General features: G+C 42.3%; 1 protein-coding gene across 1 annotated transcript; it reads left to right on the top strand.

Annotated features, from left to right (window-relative positions):
* Nucleotides 1-5287: 5287 nt before the first annotated feature.
* LOC149970088 (uncharacterized) lies at nucleotides 5288-12078 on the top strand. Its single transcript, XM_090228580.1, has 2 exons — nucleotides 5288-5580; nucleotides 10456-12078. Exons 1-2 carry the CDS (start codon nucleotides 5388-5390, stop codon nucleotides 11502-11504), a joined length of 1242 nt encoding a protein of 413 aa, XP_090084706.1. The 5' UTR covers nucleotides 5288-5387; the 3' UTR covers nucleotides 11505-12078.
* The last annotated feature ends 1334 nt before the right edge of the window (nucleotides 12079-13412 follow it).

Here is a 13412-nt window from a genome sequence, read left to right as displayed (position 1 = left end):
GTTTCACTAGAAAACATGCTGATGAAAAACAGAGAGTTTCACTAGAAAACATGCTGATGAAAAACAGAGAGTTTCACTAGAAAACATGCTGATGAAAAACAGAGTTTCACTAGAAAACATGCTGATGAAAAACAGAGTTTCACTAGAAAACATGCTGATGAAAAACAGAGTTTCACTAGAAAACATGCTGATGAAAAACAGAGAGTTTCACTGGAAAACATGCTGATGAAAAACAGAGAGTTTCACTAGAAAACATGCTGATGAAAAACAGAGAGTTTCACTAGAAGCATGCTGATGAAAAGCACCGAAAGTAGAGAAGACATGATGAGGAATCAAGTTCCACATAGAAGTGGGTCTTCTTATGAATTGTTTTATCCAATTGATCTCAAAAGTATTATTTAAGGTAGTAAAGTCCAGAAAATTCAACCCACCATTCTCATGTGTTCATTACAACAGCTTTCCTAGCGTAACGGGTACGGTTTCTCCACAGAAAGTTGAAAAGCATCTGTTCTATCTCCTTGCTGATTTTACCGTCAAGATATAAAGACAGAGTATGTTAGTCTAGAGATACCTTCAGCCTTGGTTATTAGGACTCTTCCTTTTAAAGAGAAGTCCCTCTGTAGCCATTGATTTAGCTTCTTCTGTTTAAAAAAGAACAAGATGGTTAAAATGTAGTAAGCCTGTAGACTTCTGATCCTTAGTGACGGTTATACCTAAATGTGTAATATATTCTTTCACTGGAAAACCATCATATGTCACAATCTTTGACAGCCATGAGTTCACATGTATTCATGTTAAGACATAATAAATGACACATCACATTGTTCGAATTGGTAATCTGACTAGTGTCTTTCAGAACAAGTGTAGTATCGTCAGCCAGCTGGCTTATAATAATTTCTTTACCATCTATTGAAATACCTTGTACTGGACTATTTAAATCATTTGTAAGAAGTTGGGTGATTAACAAAAACAGATACAGTGAGATAGGAACTAGGTCAAGTTGTCCTCTCTTCAACTCAAATCTAGGTGAGGGGCCATGTTTCAGTTTGATAGAGCTGTTACCATTCGTATTGAGAGTTTTAATAGCCTTACAGAAAAAATCCCCAAAGCCAAATGTCTCAAGGGAGTGGAAGAGGAACTGATGCTCTACTGTGTCAAATGCTTTACAAAAATAATACGAAGCTATCCTCTGTTATCAGGACTGAGTAGTCAATAAAAATAATGCGAAGCTATCCACTGTTATCAGGTCTGAGTAGTCAATAAAAATAATACGAAGCTATCCACTGTTCTCAGGTCTGAGTAGTCAATAAAAATAATACGAAGCTATCCTCTGTTATCAGGTCTGAGTAGTCAATAAAAATAATACGAAGCTATCCTCTGTTATCAGGTCTGAGTAGTCAATAAAAATAATACGAAGCTATCCTCTGTTATCAGGTCTGAGTAGTCAATAAAAATAATACGAAGCTATCCTCTGTTATCAGGTCTGAGTAGTCAATAAAAATAATATGAAGCTATCCTCTGTTATCAGGTCTGAGTAGTCAATAAAAATAATACGAAGCTATCCTCTGTTATCAGGTCTGAGTAGTCAATACAAATAATACGAAGCTATCCACTGTTATCAGGTCTGAGTAGTCAATAAAAATAATACGAAGCTATCCTCTGTTATCAGGTCTGAGTAGTCAATAAAAATAATACGAAGCTATCCTCTGTTATCAGGTCTGAGTAGTCAATAAAAATAATACGAAGCTATCCTCTGTTATCAGGTCTGAGTAGTCAATAAAAATAATACGAAGCTATCCTCTGTTATCAGGTCTGAGTAGTCAATACAAATAATACGAAGCTATCCACTGTTATCAGGTCTGAGTAGTCAATAAAAATAATACGAAGCTATCCACTGTTATCAGGTCTGAGTAGTCAATAAAAATAATACGAAGCTATCCACTGTTATCAGGTCTGAGTAGTCAATAAAAATAATACGAAGCTATCCTCTGTTATCAGGTCTGAGTAGTCAATAAAAATAATATGAAGCTATCCTCTGTTATCAGGTCTGAGTAGTCAATAAAAATAATATGAAGCTATCCTCTGTTATCAGGTCTGAGTAGTCAATAAAAATAATACGAAGCTATCCACTGTTATCAGGTCTGAGTAGTCAATAAAAATAATATGAAGCTATCCACTGTTATCAGGTCTGAGTAGTCAATAAAAATAATATGAAGCTATCCTCTGTTATCAGGTCTGAGTAGTCAATAAAAATAATATGAAGCTATCCTCTGTTATCAGGTCTGAGTAGTCAATAAAAATAATATGAAGCTATCCTCTGTTATCAGGTCTGAGTAGTCAATAAAAATAACACAAAGCTATCCTCTGTTATCAGGTCTGAGTAGTCAATAAAAATAATATGAAGCTATCCTCTGTTATCAGGTCTGAGTAGTCAATAAAAATAATACGAAGCTATCCTCTGTTATCAGGTCTGAGTAGTCAATAAAAATAATATGAAGCTATCCTCTGTTATCAGGTCTGAGTAGTCAATAAAAATAATACGAAGCTATCCTCTGTTATCAGGTCTGAGTAGTCAATAAAAATAATATGAAGCTATCCTCTGTTATCAGGTCTGAGTAGTCAATAAAAATAATATGAAGCTATCCTCTGTTATCAGGTCTGAGTAGTCAATAAAAATAATATGAAGCTATCCTCTGTTATCAGGTCTGAGTAGTCAATAAAAATAATATGAAGCTATCCTCTGTTATCAGGTCTGAGTAGTCAATAAAAATAACACAAAGCTATCCTCTGTTATCAGGTCTGAGTAGTCAATAAAAATAATACGAAGTTATCTACTGTTATCAGGTCTGAGTAGTCAATAAAAATAATATGAAGTTATCTACTGTTATCAGGTCTGAGTAGTCAATAAAAATAATATGAAGTTATCTTCTGTTATCAGGTCTGAGTAAATAAAAATAATACGAAGCTATCCTCTGTTATCAGGTCTGAGTAGTCAATAAAAATAATATGAAGTTATCCTCTGTTATCAGGTCTGAGTAAATAAAAATAATACGAAGCTATCCACTGTTCTCAGGTCTGAGTAGTCAAGTTTGTCTAATACTAGTCTGTTATTGTTAGAAATATGTCTGTTCCTAATAAAGCCAGACTGTGTTTCATCAATGACTGCATCCAGGACTTATTTAATTAATTGTGCAAGTAGTAAGGCTAATATAATACTAATAGTAGTCATTATTGTGTCTGGAACCTGTTTTGTTACTCCAAGCGAATGATCTGTCGGCCAGAAACCTCTCTCTCCATATATCAGTAAGATCAAACTTTTCCGTAAAAAAGTATTAAACCCAAATTCTGATTGGTTGGCCTACCTGGGGGCCATCTATCAGATGAATTATTTATAGTAATGTTAAAGTCCCCTCCTATCAATAATAACGAATTGGGACATTTAGATAACCAATGAAGTATGTTTCTCTACAGATTCAAGCAACTCATCATTCTCATGTTTGGTGTGGTACCCCTAGAAGTTTACAGTAATGAGCGTAATGTCATTGTAACTGATGACAGGATAAATAAAGTGACCAAAGGGGTCACAGTCCGAGTGTAGAATATTACCACCAGCGCGACTCCTAAAATATATATATATTTTTTCGAAGTTGTTTAGCAAATTAAAATAAGGCCTTGTGCTTCACATTGTTTCGTAACCCCCAGACCTTTGCATTTTTTAAATCAGTTTCTAAACCCAGAGGCGCTGCATTGCGAGACTTGTGGGAACGCTTGGGAAGTGGACCACATATGATCCATTATATTGATAGGTGAGATTTAGGACTTTGTGGCTGTGGTAACTAGTGACGACCAGGCACAATTTCGAAGTGTTTTTCCAAAGTTGCCGGGATGTCACGTGTCCTAGTTATATCAGTACCCTCATAGCTACCTAATCATTACGAAACGTCTATTCGATTAAATAAGCCACACGTAACAAATAAGCCATTAGATTTTTTGTTAACCAAATTCGACACTCTCTCATTGATCTCCATAAAAAGACTCCTCGCTTGGTGAGCGGAAACAACGACACCTACTGGAGAAGACAGATTTTGGTCCCAGCTTCGCCTCTTCCTCTCAGAGAAGACCAAGCAGGACGTTCTTCTTCTTCGGTGGAGTTTAACGGCGGTTGGCATCCAATATGTTGCATTACCGCCACCAACTGAACTATAGTATAAACCCATTCAACTTTGTGACGGAAAAAGGGCAAACGGGAAAAATACAATATATATTTAAATGTTTTAATTAACCCTTATTTTACAGGGTAAGTTGACTGAGAACACATTCTCATTTACAGCAATGACCTGGGGAATAGTTACGAGAGGAGGGGGGATGAATGAGCCAATTGGAAGCTGGGGATGATTTTGAAGCCGTGATGGTACCAACTAGCCCTCATTAAAACCCACCACCTTATTCCACTACTTTAACCCCATCTAATCCTACCCCATGCCAACGACCTGAGAGGACAGACCTTGTTCCACTAGAGGACAGACTTTATTCCACAAGAGGACAGACTTTATTCCACAAGAGGACAGACTTTATTTCACAAGAGGACAGACTTTATTCCACTTGAGAGGACAGACCTTATTCCACTAGAGAGGACATACCTTATTCCACTAGAGAGGACAGACCTTATTCCACAAGAGGACAGACCTTATTCCACTAGAGAGGACAGACCTTATTCCACTAGAGAGGACGGACCTTATTCCACTAGAGAGGACGGACCTTATTCCACTAGAGAGGACGGACCTTATTCCACTAGAGAGGACAGACCTTATTCCACAAGAGGACAGACCTTATTCCACTAGAGGACAGACCTTATTCCACTAGAGAGGACTGACCTTATTCCACTAGAGAGGACAAACCTTATTCCACTACTTTAACCCTATCTGATCCTACTTCAGGCCAACAACCCTTGTCACCTCAACATACCACATCTCCTGCACTACTCTGACCCTGGTCACCTCAACATACCACATCTCCTGCACTACTCTGACCCTGGTCACCTCAACATACCACATCTCCTACACTACTCTGACCCTGGCCACCTCAACCTGCCTCTCTCACCTTCATCACTCCACTTGTATTGTGCGACAGCTAATAACAGTCAATTGTACTAAAATGTTAGTGTTACAATAATTATTTAATCTATTTTAATTACGTATTATATAATAATATCAGCCATTGCTTAGAAATTAACATTACTCTCTCTATTTTACATAGTTTTCTGATGAGTGCTTTTATTTTGAAGCCCAAAACCGGAAGTGACGTTGACTCTACGTCCTGTTTTCTAAACGCATAGAATACACTGCTAGTTTATAAGATTAATTTAGCTATTCACTACGAAGTTTAAAATGTCTAGAATAGAACTATTACGGTCGTTTTTCAACCAGAGATTAGCAGCTGCTGCCGAAGAGATATTCCGGGTCGTGGAGAAAACGATAGCCGAGTATCAGGACGAGATGTCCCGCTCGGAAGAGAGGAACAGCCGTCTACAGAAGCTGCTCGATATCACTATTAAACCAGAAATAAAGTTATATAGAGCAGGTTTGTGAATGATTTTCTAGGTATGTTTACATTGTTAGTAGGTAGATGTTCGTTAGCTTCTAGACGCCGTCGCCCCCTCAGTGGACCAGGGCCCTTATCCACAAAGCATCTCAGAGTAGGAGTATCTGATCTGGGATCCGTTTTCCCATTAGATTATATCGACAGATCCCAGATCAGCACTGCTGCTCTGAGATGCTTTGTGTAAATGTGCCCAGAGTTAATGTAGTGTTTCCCCGTTCATAGACGCTAATTAACTTCAGATCCCAGATCAGCAGTGCCTATTGATGAGTTTTGTTGTTCGGTCTGAACGAGAACAAACATAGCTTGGGATACGGTTTTGGAAACAAGGAACGTATCTTTTATATCAGAAATAAATACTTTTTCAAAAAGCATAAGGTTAAATAGAGTACCACAGTGTGAGTCATAATACCCATAAAACCTAGCAGTCAAAAAAAGGAAATGGTTCCAATTGTTTTTCCACAATGTTTCCCATAGTGGATTTTAGAAACATTTAAATTAAGGGCTGTGTTTCGTGTGACTTGCCTGTATCTACCCTACCAAATGAAACGCTAATTCGTTGCTAATGTGGCTATCATTAAGCACAAATGCCATGATGATCTGGATTGCCTGATCATGGATGATCTGGATGAGACTGCCTAATCAAGGCAAAGGTAAACATTTCTGGATTTACTTTCTAATGTTTCTAATAAATTAAGGACATTTCTGTCAAGTGACAATTCTGTGAATTGTCTTGTGCAAGTATTAAATGGACACAATACCTGTTAGCAAAAGGTGTCAGCTAGAGATGACCTGCAGGGATTTGTCGTCTTCAATGGATGTCTACTCTGATGCTAACTAGCGTTTTAGAATGTGAGAGTAAATAGAGATGAATAAGTGGATAAAAGTCACCTTGTCCAAGAGCAATTTACCTGGTTATTAAAAGGTCACGCCAGGGTAAGGACACACGAAACACAGCCCTCATTTGATAAAAGTCACCTTGTCCGAGAGCGATTTACCTGGTTATTAAAAGGTCACGCCAGGGTAAGGACACACGAAACACAGCCCTCATTTGATAAAAGTCACCTTGTCCGAGAGCGATTTACCTGGTTATTAAAAGGTCACGCCAGGGTAAGGACACACGAAACACAGCCCTTAATTGAAGTGTTTCTAAAATCCCCTATGGGGGGAAATGATTGGAACCATTTCCCTGTTTAACCGCTAGGTTTTATGGGTATTATGACACCTCCACTGTGGAGCTCTATTACTAAACACCTTTATAAGGTAAGTGTTCCCACACAGCCACATCTCCGTGTTACAATGGTGTTTACATAAAACAGAGGAGACCACCGGTGCTAATTGTCTATCTAGCTCAGAATGACTGTGTGTAACAGAACGCAGCCAGAAACATGTCATTGAAAACTACTGCCACTAATAAAGCTGTTAAAACACTGGACAGTATATTCTGGATTTTGACGTGATGTGAAAGGACTATGTATTTAGAACCATATCGTTGGATTGTTTGTCTGTTTTGTCTGCCAGAGCCTGTCTACTTCTGACAATAACCAGGTCCCTGGCCCTTTTTTATTTTTTATTTTACCTTTATTTAACCAGGCAAGTCAGTTAAGAACAAATTCTTATTTTCAATGACGGCCTGGGAACAGTGGGTTAACTGCCTGTTCAGGGGCAGAACGACAGATTTGTACCTTGTCAGCTCGGGGGTTTGAACTCACAACCTTCCGGTTACTAGTCCAACGCTCTAACCACTAGGCTACCCTCCCTGGCCCTTAAGGAGTACTGGTAGGCTGACCTACACTCCTTTTAGAGTACATGGTTGGCTTAGTGCACTGGTTCCCTAACTGTTTATAGTCCTGTACCCTGTCAAACATTCAACCTCCAGCTGTACCCCCTCTAGCACCAGGGTCAGCTGTACCCCCTCTAGCACCAGGGTCAGCTGTACCCCCTCTAGCACCAGGGTCAGCTGTACCCCCTCTAGCACCAGGGTCAGCTGTACCCCCTCTAGCACCAGGGTCAGCGTACCCCCTCTAGCACCAGGGTCAGCGTACCCCCTCTAGCACCAGGGTCAGCTGTACCCCCTCTAGCACCAGGGTCAGCACACACTCAAATGTTGTTTTTTGCCATCATTGTAAGCCTGCCACACACACACAATACGATACATTTATTACACATAAGAATGAGTGTGTTTTTGTCACCACCCGGCTCGTGGGAAGTGACCAAGAGCTCTTATAGGACCAGGGCACAAATAATAATATAATAATAATCAATAATTTTGCTCTTTATTTAACCATCTTACATATGAAACCTTATTTGCTCATCAAATGGTGAATAACTCACCACAGGTTAATGTGCTTGAAAGGATGCACATAACTCTGCAATGTTGGGTTGCATTGGAGAGAGTGTCTGTCTGAAATCATTTTCTACACACAGTGGCCTGTATTTAGTTTTCATGCTAGTGAGGGCCGAGAATCCACTCTCACATAGGTACGTGGTTGCAAAGGGCATCAGTGTCTTAACAGCGCAATTTGCCAAGGCAGGATACTCTGAGCGCAGCCCTATTCAGAAATCTGGCAGTGGCTTCTGATTAAATCCAATTTTCACAGAACTGCTTGTTGCAATTTTGATGAGGCTCTCTTGTTCAGTGGACTTGAGGCAGGGCATGAAAGGGATAACGAATCCAGTTTGTGTCATCTGTAACTCTGATGCTTCGCTATATCACATTTGACATTGTCCGTTAGCTCGAGTTAATTTACACACAAAATCCTGCAGTGATGGAAAGACCTGTGTGTTGTTAATGCAGACAGAGAAGAGCTCCAACTTCTTAATCAGCCTCAGTTTTGTCCTGCACATTGAATATAGTTGCAGAGAGTCCCTGTAATCTCAGATTCAGATCATTCAGGGGAGAAAAAACATCACCCAGAAAGGCCAGTCGTGTGAGAAACTCGTCATCATCAAGCGGTCAGACAAGTGAAAATTATGGTCAGTAAACTTTAATCTCGTCTCTCAATAAAAAAATAAAAAACGTGCCAATACTTTCCCCGTTGATAACCAGCGCTCTTCTGTATGTTGTAAAACGGTCACATGGTCGCTGCCCATATCATTGCAAAGTGCAGAAAATATACGAGAGTTCAGGGGTCTTGCTTTAACAAAGTTAACCATTTTCACTGTGGTGTCCAAAACGTCTTTCAAGCTGTCCGGCGTTCCCTTGGCAGCAAGAGCCTCTCGGTGGATGCTACAGTGTACCCAAGAGCCTCCGGTTGGATGCTGCAGTGTACCCAAGAGCGTCTCGGTGGATGCTGCAGTGTACCCAAGAGCCTCTCGTGGATGCTGCAGTGTACCCAAGAGCCTCTAGGGGGATGCTGCAGTGTACCCAAGAGCCTCTCGGTGGATGCTGCAGTGTACCCAAGAGCCTCTCGGTGGATGCTACAGTGTACCCAAGAGCCTCTAGGTGGATGCTGCAGTGTACCCAAGAGCCTCTAGGTGGATGCTGCAGTGTACCCAAGAGCCTCTCGGTGGATGCTGCAGTGTACCCAAGAGCCTCTCGGGGGATGCTGCAGTATACCCAAGAGCCTCTAGGGGGATGCTGCAGTGTACCCAAGAGCCTCTAGGGGGATACTGCAGTCTACCCAGGTGGCGTCAGGTGCAACTGCTTGCAGGCGCGTTACCACTCCACTATGTCTCCCTGTCATGGCTTTTGCACCATCAGTACAGATGCCAACATGAGCAGCAGCTACGTTTGGCTCCATACAAACCGTTAGTGGAATTACCGCGAGAGAGTAACGATTAATGTGATTGGATGTTAATTACTTGACTAGGCTACCTGGTTAATGTGATTGGATGTTAATTACTTGGCTCGGCCACCTGATTGATGTGATTGGAGGTTAATTACTTGGCTCGGCCACCTGGTTAATGTGATTGGAGGTTAATTACTTGGCTCGGCCACCTGGTTAATGTGATTGGAGGTTAATTACTTGGCTAGGCCACCTGGTTAATGTGATTGGATGTTAATTACTTGGCTAGGCCACCTGGTTAATGTGATTGGAGGTTAATTACTTGGCTCGGCCACCTGGTTAATGTGATTGGAGGTTAATTACTTGGCTAGGCCACCTGGTTAATGTGATTGGATGTTAATTACTTGGCTCAGCCACCTGGTTAATGTGATTGGAGGTTAATTACTTGGCTAGGCCACCTGGTTAATGTGATTGGATGTTAATTACTTGGCTAGGCCACCTGGTTAATGTGATTGGATGTTAATTACTTGGCTAGGCCACCTGGTTAATGTGATTGGATGTTAATTACTTGACTGGGCCACCTGGTTAATGTGATTGGATGTTAATTACTTGACTGGACCACCTGGTTAATGTGATTGGAGGTTAATTACTTGACTGGGCCACCTGGTTAATGTGATTGGATGTTAATTACTTGACTGGACCACCTGGTTAATGTGATTGGAGGTTAATTACTTGACTGGGCCACCTGGTTAATGTGATTGGAGGTTAATTACTTGACTGGACCACCTGGTTAATGTGATTGGAGGTTAATTACTTGACTGGGCCACCTGATTGATGTGATTGGAGGTTAATTACTTGACTGGACCACCTGGTTAATGTGATTGGAGGTTAATTACTTGACTGGGCCACCTGTATTTGACATTTTGTTGTTATTTAGCTATTTTTGTCAGTGTAACGAGGCTACTCAGGCGAGAGAAGGAAAAAAAACTCACCCAAATGTAGAGCCCCGTTGGAAAATATAAATGGACTGTTTGAAAATGGGAATCACATTTTTATTTGGCGTACTTCCGTTTGGGAATACCTGGCCCAGTGTATGTTCTGATCTCTGTCTCTGCTTCCTTCCTTCCAGACACCCAGCTGCAGCAGCTCCCAGCCTGTGGAGAACAGGTTCCCTCTGAGCAGGAGGAGTGGATCCACAGTCTGGGGCAGGAGGATTCACAGTCTGGGGCAGGAGGATCCACAGTCTGGGGCAGGAGGATCCACAGTCTGGGGCAGGAGGATCCACAGCCCGTTCACATTAAAGAGGAACAGCAGGAACTCTGGACCAGTCTGGGGGAAGGTCAGGAGTCTGACACCACAGAGTTCATATTCACTTCCGCTTGTGTGCAAAGTGACTGTAATCAGGATCCACCTCAGCCCTCACATCTCTACCAGACCCAGAGTACCAGCACCTCATATGAACAGTTGAAAAGAGGAACTAGAGAGGACCGCCAACTATTAGAGACACCCAGTGCTTCTCAGCCCGTCTCTGCAGGGAAGTCGATCCATCCTAGTTCTCCCTCTAAGAGTCACTGTAAGGTGTGTGGGAAAATGTTTCTCATGAAAAGCTATTTCTTTAAACATGTGAGAATGCACACCAAGATGAGAGAACGTGTCTGTGGGGTGTGTGGAAAACAGGTTGAGTTAGAGGCGATAAAAGATCACGTTCAAGCTCACATCGATGCTCAGTTTACTTGTCAGTTCTGCAGTAAGTGTTTCACTAAGAATAATGCTCTGAGGTTACACATGAGGATCCACACAGGGGAGAAACCCTACCGCTGTTCTGTCTGCGGCAGAGGGTTCGCAGGAGCAACCAATCTAACCAATCACATGAGGATCCACACAGGGTATAAACCCCACCGCTGTACTGAGTGTGGACGGTGCTTCTCTGTCCTGGGTCATCTCCAGACACACATGAGGAGCCACACGGGGGAGAAACCCTACCGGTGTACTGTCTGTGGTAAAGGGTTTAGTGTGAGCTGCAACCTGACGCAGCACATGATGATACACACAGGGGAGAGACCTTACCACTGTCCTGACTGTCAGAAAGGATTCATCACCATGGTCCGGCTGAGGAGACATCAGATCGCCGTTCACATGCAGGGAGAAATGTTCTTCTGTAATGAGCAACAGCTGTAAAAGCATGCAGGCCTTGAAACACACAGTAGAGTACAGAGAGAGAGACAGCGATGACATGATGAGCCCTGACGTAAGACACAGAGAGACAGCTGTTGGTGGACCGTATCTTCTGAGCAACAGAAGTCCCTGATCATTAGTTAGAACAGTTGGTTCTCAGACTGTTTGGGGCCTGGGACCCCTTCTGTGTGAGTAAATTCATCAGGGACACCCTCATCAGAACACAACTAGAGTGAGATAGAAAATAGCATACAAGGAATTTGACTTTGACTTTGGCAGTGCATTGTGGGACAAACCAAGTCCCTGGGAAGGAACATTTTAAAAGGCATCACAGAAAGAAATGAGCAGTTTTCAAGCTAATTTCTATGTACTGTCATCTGTTGTTGAGAGTAAAACATCTTGTTCATATACTGTCATCTGTTGTTGAGAGTAAAACATCTTGTTCATTTACTGTCATCTGTATTGTCACATCTGCTTAATATTGCTAACCTAAAATCTACAATGATTGGGGATCTTTCACTATTCTACCTATTTGACTTTAACTTGAGAATAAAATGTGTTGTTTTAAATAGTGTAATCTGCTGTAATGTGTCATGTATATCTGCTTAATGTTGCTTTGGGGATGTGTCTCTATGTTGTGGTACATTGGGGAAGTTGGGAGAGACACGGTGACGTCGTAACTCTTCCTGTGTTAAGTCCCTGATCCTGTGGTTAACCACGATCCATTCTGCCGCTCGTCTGGACAGAAAGAAAGGGCTCTAGAATGTTAACAATGGAAGCCTTGACAACAGCCCTAAATCACCCTCGGGAACATTCAGAGGACAGAGACCTCTTAGAGGAGTCGTTGGTTAGAGACCTCTTAGAGGAGTCGTTGGTGAGAGACCTCTTAGAGGAGTCGTTGGTGAGAGAGAGAGCTCTTAGAGGAGTCGTTGGTTAGAGAGAGCTCTTAGAGGAGTCGTTGGTGAGAGAGAGAGACCTCTTAGAGGAGTCGTTGGTGAGAGAGAGAGAGCTCTTAGAGGAGTCGTTGGTGAGAGAGAGAGAGCTCTTAGAGGAGTCGTTGGTGAGAGAGAGAGACCTCTTAGAGGAGTCGTTGGTGAGAGAAAGAGCTCTTAGAGGAGTCGTTGGTGAGAGACCTTTTAGAGGAGTCGTTGGTTAGAGAGAGAGAGAGCTCTTAGAGGAGTCGTTGGTGAGAGAGAGAGAGCTCTTAGAGGAGTCGTTGGTGAGAGAGAGAGACCTCTTAGAGGAGTTGTTGGTGAGAGAGAGAGACCTCTTAGAGGAGTCGTTGGTGAGAGAGAGAGCTCTTAGAGGAGTCGTTGGTGAGAGACCTCTTAGAGGAGTCGTTGGTGAGAGAGAGCTCTTAGAGGAGTCGTTGGTGAGAGAGAGACCTCTTAGAGGAGTCGTTGGTGAGAGAGAGAGCTCTTAGAGGAGTCGTTGGTGAGAGACTGCTCTTAGAGGAGTCGTTGGTGAGAGAGCTCTTAGAGGAGTCGTTGGTGAGAGACAGCTCTTAGAGGAGTCGTTGGTGAGAGAGAGCTCTTAGAGGAGTCGTTGGTTAGAGAGAGAGCTCTTAGAGGAGTCGTTGGTTAGAGAGAGCTCTTAGAGGAGTCGTTGGTGAGAGAGAGAGCTCTTAGAGGAGTCGTTGGTGAGAGACAGCTCTTAGAGGAGTCGTTGGTGAGAGAGAGAGCTCTTAGAAGAGTCGTTGGTGAGAGACAGCTCTTAGAGGAGTCGTTGGTGAGAGAGAGAGCTCTTAGAGGAGTCGTTGGTGAGAGAGAGAGCTCTTAGAGGAGTCGTTGGTGAGAGACTGCTCTTAGAGGAGTCGTTGGTGAGAGAGCTCTTAGAGGAGTCGTTGGTGAGAGACAGCTCTTAGAGGAGTCGTTGGTGAGAGAGAGCTCTTAGAGGAGTCGTTGGTTAGAG

The sequence above is a fragment of the Oncorhynchus mykiss genome, unplaced genomic scaffold (assembly GCF_057628025.1).
Source record: "Oncorhynchus mykiss isolate SJ-2025 unplaced genomic scaffold, ASM5762802v1 scaffold93, whole genome shotgun sequence".
NCBI classification, from domain to species: Eukaryota; Metazoa; Chordata; class Actinopteri; order Salmoniformes; family Salmonidae; genus Oncorhynchus; species Oncorhynchus mykiss.
Note: the sequence above shows the minus strand (reverse complement) of the source record. Positions and strands in the feature narration are given on the sequence as shown.